The sequence below is a fragment of the Cyprinodon variegatus genome, unplaced genomic scaffold (assembly GCF_000732505.1).
Source record: "Cyprinodon variegatus isolate N-32 unplaced genomic scaffold, C_variegatus-1.0 Scaffold184, whole genome shotgun sequence".
Classification (NCBI taxonomy): Eukaryota; Metazoa; Chordata; class Actinopteri; order Cyprinodontiformes; family Cyprinodontidae; genus Cyprinodon; species Cyprinodon variegatus.
This window is the reverse complement of record NW_015150637.1, coordinates 1,202,739-1,208,863: the sequence shown is the minus strand read 5'-3', so window position 1 is coordinate 1,208,863 and position 6,125 is coordinate 1,202,739. Positions and strand designations below refer to the sequence as shown.

General features: G+C 38.5%; 1 protein-coding gene across 1 annotated transcript in view; it reads left to right on the top strand.

Moving 5' to 3' along the window:
• Positions 1 to 6,125, top strand: part of vmp1 (vacuole membrane protein 1) — a 105,530-nt gene that overhangs the window by 3,042 nt on the left and 96,363 nt on the right. Inside the window, exons 2-3 of the mRNA XM_015379028.1 lie at positions 1,311 to 1,415; positions 3,436 to 3,574. Of these exons, the coding sequence (XP_015234514.1) occupies positions 1,334 to 1,415; positions 3,436 to 3,574 (221 nt within the window). The 5' untranslated portion in view covers positions 1,311 to 1,333. The remainder of the gene's footprint in view (positions 1 to 1,310; positions 1,416 to 3,435; positions 3,575 to 6,125) is intronic.

The following is a 6,125-nucleotide window of genomic DNA, read 5'->3' as shown; positions in this document are numbered from 1 at the left end:
AGGCTCAGTGTGAGCGGCCATCTGCTGAGGCCGACTGGGGTTCAAGGAGACAGAAGCAGAGATACAAAATGTGTTTAACTTTTTTTTTTTTTTTTTACCGATTTTGTTTTTACAAATTTTCTTTTTAACATTAAACTACATAGAAATGAAGAGACTGTGATCTTTAAAATACAATTTGAAAAGAGTGCAATTCATAAAGCTGAATATGTAAAACAGAAATTTGAAAATGTTGTTTTATTTTTTAAATTTCTTTAGTAAACTTGTTCCTTGCTTGCGACAATAATAGAACAGCATTCACTCCACAATAGAAGACATATTACAGTGTGCAAATATGCTTCTGGACAAGTACTGTAAATATTTGAGACATGTCTTATTGTCTGATTGAACTAAAACGAAACTGACCATAATAATCACTAATACATTTGGAGAAAAAATAGGAAGCCTAAGAAAACTATCCTTACTGTGAAGTATGGGGATGGAAACATCATGTTTTGTTGTAGCTGGGTCTAGTGTGCTTTAAAAACAAAAACCTGATGAGGAAAAATCTTTATCTGGAAGTATGAAGGCATTATCTCAAAAAGTTAGTCTAGTAGTTAAAGCTCATTATTAGTCCTATTTTTTTTCCAAAATTTGTCATGAAACTATTTTAGAACAAAAAAATAAACCTTTCAGATTCACCATTAAAAAGCCCTGATTTCAGTTCCATATAATATTTGTGGACAAAGCTGATAGATGTATGATAAACAGCCCACAGTCTGACTTAGTTACAACATTTCTATGAGGAAGAATAGGCCACAATACCAGAAAACTATGGTGACAAGTTTCTGAAAGGAAACCCAAATGTTTGACTCTAAGTCATACAGTTTAAAAGTAATTTTACTAAACACAGATGGAATGTATTTAAACATCTGGCTTTAAAGACTTGGTTTTCACTGTAGTGGGATGGTGTGCGATTGTTCTACCAGTTTATTTAGAGAAGATGAAAATCCTTTTTACATGAGGCAGCCATATGAAATCAATTGCAAGGTAGTGAAAGGATAGAAAAGACAAGAAGACTTTCATGTGCTCGCAGTGTCAAGACCATATGCCACTCAAAGCAGTCATTAAGTCATGCACAGGCCTGATCAGGTTACCAGTAAAATGCAGGCTGTAGCAGCAGGAAAACAGTGGCTGCTTGGCCGGAGAACGGAAAAGGTTTTAGAGGATTTGGGAATGATGCGTAGTTACCTGGGATTCTATGTTTGTTTAGGATTCATGTTGGTTTGGAGAGCAACCTGCATGATACTGAGACCCGTTTCTCTGCTCGACAGAACTCACTATCAGTGAAAGGAGAATGATGGCGGAGAGCGGAGTCGAATTTGAGCAACCTCAAAGGCGTCTTGGTGACAAGAAGCAAGACAATGGAGAACTGACAGGTAAGAGTAATTTATAGCGAGGCACCAGTTTATGCCCATGTTAAACCTTTGGAGCAGGGGCACCGCCACAAATTTGGGGCCCCATGTAAGACATTGATATTGGGCCCCCACCCAAAAAAAGATTATGCAAGCTTTAAAACTGCTATAAAGATGGACTGAAGAGCTTAATTTACATTTTAATCAAATTTTTACTGTTCAATTTCAACAAATGAAAATTATCCACACACGAAAAAGATAAATATACTTTAACTTTACATTAAAAATCATTCTCTCAAAATAAGAACAGCTTATTTAGAACAAAAAAAAAAAGATTTATCTATGTACAGATGAAAAGAAAATAGGTTTTGTATTATTTTGTTTCGCTATGAATTTAAACAAAGGACAGTTTATCTTTATGCTGTCGCTGAGAATTTATTTTTCATTAAAGTCTACATATAATGACAATAATGGTCAATATATTCATGCTTTGTTTCGCTTTTAATCCTGAAAGATCATGGATAACACAAAGATAATTTATTTTACTGGCATTATTTTTTTTAATATTTGAAATATTTAGTGAGACACATGTTTACTTGTTTTTGTAGGGCCCCCCTCAGTCAAATGCACTTGGAATCTTCCTGGGCCATTGACTGGATAGTGTGTGCAAAACTATCCAAACAAAAAATCTATAAAACAGTCGCAAATCGATTTGTGTGTTTCTTCAGTCATTTTCACACCTGGTAGTCAGGTAGATTTGGACCAATTAGGGACCAAAATTGCAACATTGTTACTATTTTCATCTGGTGCAGCTTGCATTCACAAGGAAATTTTTCAAACCGAAACAAACCTGTTGATCCACCTGTTTACCCCCACCTGCAGTCCGGTTTGTCCATCACCACTAAAACATGTCTCTATGAGCTGCAAAACCATTACCCTGCATCTTCATTAAGGGTTTGCAAAATAATAGTCATGACGATGCATCGCAATTTTAATTTTTGTGATCTACTGCATCGATTCTTGAAGGCAAGAATCGATTATAAAAAAAAAAAAAAATGAACAAATAAAATACATTAATGGTTGGCGCACATCAGCCAAATCAAGTGGAATACAACTTCCAGTCCAGCAGATGTCGCTGCGGATGTGTTGACGCTCGCTGCTTTGAGTCACAAGCATGTCCGGCCGTGGGATACTGAGACGAGTCATATGAAATAAAACATGGAAGACACTATGAAAATTCGCCCCACGGCTCCATCACATTTAAAGTCAGATCTTTGGATGCATTTTGGCTTTAAAAACAAAGAAGGTAAAAACGAAATTGATATGACGCACGTAATTTGCAAAACGGGAAATGTCATACATTTGAATGTTTTCGTTTCATTGCAATCTAGGTCCTCAAGGCCCCCTGTCCTGCAGGTGTTAGAGGTTTCCTTGCTCCCGCACAGCTGATTTTAATTGAAAGCTGATTACCGGTAACAGGTTTTGGTCTACTGCAATCATTATAACCAGCTGTGCTGAAGCAGAGAAACCTCTAAAACCTGCAGGACAGGGGGCCTTGAGGACCGAGTTTGGGGATGCCTGGTTTAAAGGACCGATGAGGCCCTGATTATCCTTATTTTGTTATTTTAAGTTTGATGAATCCTAAGATCTTTTTGTCAGTGTGTCCACGCCAGTAATAGTAATATTTCTGTCCAGTATTTGTTTCCATGGCAACACCTCCAAAAGTCGTTTCAATAAATACAGCTATGTAGGAATTCAGTTGTTTTCAGTTATGTATCAATTGAAGACACTATCCAGATCATACCCAGCCAGTCAGCCTCTGATAAGGGCTGTATCCTTTTCTTACAGTGTTCAGTGAAAATATTGCAATGCATCGCAATATTTCAAGTATCGTGATGCATCGTGATAGAATCGCATCGTGGCATGTGAATCGTGATTCGAATCGAATCATGACTTCTTTGCCAATACCCACCCCTAATCTTCATACATTTATATCAAATATGTTAGTTTGTCTTCAGTTCATTTATGTTTGTTTGTACTTTAGACTCCAAGTTTCTTGTTGAAGAGAAGAAGCAGAGAGACAGGGAAGACCAAGAAAGTCTGGTGTTATGGAAGAAACCTCTGCTCACACTTTATTACTTCTCCCTGGAAATGCTCATCACTCTTAACGGGTGGATATTGAGGTAAGGAAAATGCAAACAATAATGCACATCCATACAGCTGATGCAGTCGTCCATTTCATAAAAATACAAGGAAAAAAGTACTAAACATTGTAAAACCTGTTTTGTCTGAGACCTCTCTTCTTAAACCTGAGGGTTGTGTCTTCTAAACCCTTTTTATTTGTTTGATATACAAATGAAAGCCCTAGCCGTTAAAATGGAAAATATACGTGGTTCTAGACAAGGGTCAACAGGGGCCAGTGCTCCTGTACAATAGGTCCCGGCCCCCGTTATGGCCCCTGACTGAAAACAGACTGAAAAAATGAAAATATATTTTGTATTTTCCTTTAATTAGAGTAGGAAAGAGACAGTTTGCAGATGGATTGAGATGATGTACATTTAAAATATCTACTTATCATATTTGAAGAGCAAAGATTCTAATTTCATTGACAGAGCCTCTCATTTTCTTGCTCCAAATACAGGAAAATAGTATTACTCTTATTAATACATTAATACATTTTTCTTGTTTAGAACAATTTAATCCGTGCAATACTAAATATGTTTATGATGGTATCCACTAATAGATGAGAATGGAACTAATTTGTCCCTTGGACCAATTAAAAATGTTACAGTTTAGTTTGACAGTGAAGTTAGTTTTAAACTTTAGCCGTATTAAATAGGATCACAGTTTTCATCTGTTACATCAGAGGCCTCTTTCACAAAGCAGGTTTTGTCATGATCTTGGTCTTTCTCATCACTGCTTATCTACTCTACCTGCACCTTCCTCTATTTAAGGTGCCTGCATCCACTCATCAGGGCCAAATTATTCTTTATCTCTCTAGCCAGTGGTGAGGGTGTTTATAGTGTACCTTGATGTTTCTAATTTCCTGATCCTGACCTGTAATGCCTTTCAACCACTGAGCCTGCCTGTTTACATCTGATTGAGGGTTTCTGATTACCTAATCCTGGCCTGTTCTGCTGCTCAACCATTGATCCTGCCTGTTCCCATCTGGACGGTTTGCCTGACCTGGCTTTGGACTCCCAGACCTCTGTGACTGCCTGTTCCTGTTCTGATCTGTTTGCCTGACCTGGCTTTAGACTCCTGTACCACTGAGCCTGCCTGGTTCTGTTCTGATCTGTTTGCCTGACCTGGCTTCAGACTCTGAATGTTCTTTGGGGCTGTAGCATCTGGGACACTCTGGGTGGCGCCTGCTACATATTGATGGCAGCCCACCGGCTGGATCCTACAATTGCCTTCGAGTCACTACGGGGTTTGGGATGGTACTTAATGTGGCAGACCCTCAGTGGGAAAGCGCATGTTCCTCCAACTTCAGGTTACACTCGTTTCACACTGACAAATCAATTAAATTCAGTTTATTTATATAGCGCCAATTCACAACACATTTCATCTGAAGGCATTTTATAATTCACCAGATCATACAGTCAAATTGATTCAAAGTTTTCTATCTAAGAAAAACAAGTTGACTGCACCGACTCTCACACTAAGCATGCTTGTAGCAACAATGGAGAGGGGAAAAAAATCCCTTTTACCAGAAAGAAACCTCCAGCAGAACTGGACTCAGTGTGAGCAGCAATCTGCCAATGCCGACTGGGGTTTAAGGACAGAAGCAGAGATAGAAAAAGAAGCAGAGATACAAAAGGCAACTTTAAACCAGCTCCAGAGGCGACCCCGTCCAGGACACACACAGCCAGACAGAAGAGCACCGAGCCAGCTCCCATGTCAGAGGATGAAGAGAGCACATCCAGCCAGTCACAGTCAGAGAAATAGGACTACACTGAAAAACAGGCCGATCTCGAACATCTATAAATAAAGGTGTTAATGGCAGCAGCACAGCTGATATTTCTCTCCATGATGGAGTCACAGCCAAACAGGAACAGACCAGATGAAGCCACAATGTGAAAAATCAGAGAGAGCATAACGTATGAGATTTAACTAACAGATTCTGCAGAGTGGGAAATAGAGATAGAATAAAGCAGAACGGTGAAAAAGGGGTCTCTACGTCCTCCAGCAGTCTAAGCCTATAGCAGCATAACCATATAGATAAGTCTGGATAACCTGAGCCACTCTAACTATAAGCTTTATCAAAGAGTAAAGCTTTAAGCCTACCCTTTAAAGTAGACAGGGTGTCTGCCTCACGGACTAAAACTGGTAGTTGGTTCCACAGGAGAGGAGCCTGATAACTAATGCCTCCCATTCTACTTTTAGAAATGTAAGGAACCACTAGTAAACCTGCAGATTGAGAGTGAAGGGCTCTGTTAGGAACATAAGTAACAACCAGATTTCTGATACAGGTCCTCCTCAAAATATTAGCATATTGTGATAAAGTTCATTATTTTCCATAATGTAATGATAAAACTTGAACATTCATATATTTTAGATTCATTGCACACTAACTGAAATATTTCAGGTCTTTTATTGTATTAATACAGATCATTTTGGCATACGGCTCATGTAAACCCAAAATTCCTATCTCACAAAATTAGCATATCATGTAAAAGGTCTCTAATCGAGCTATGCACCTACTCCACACACACACGCATATATATATATATA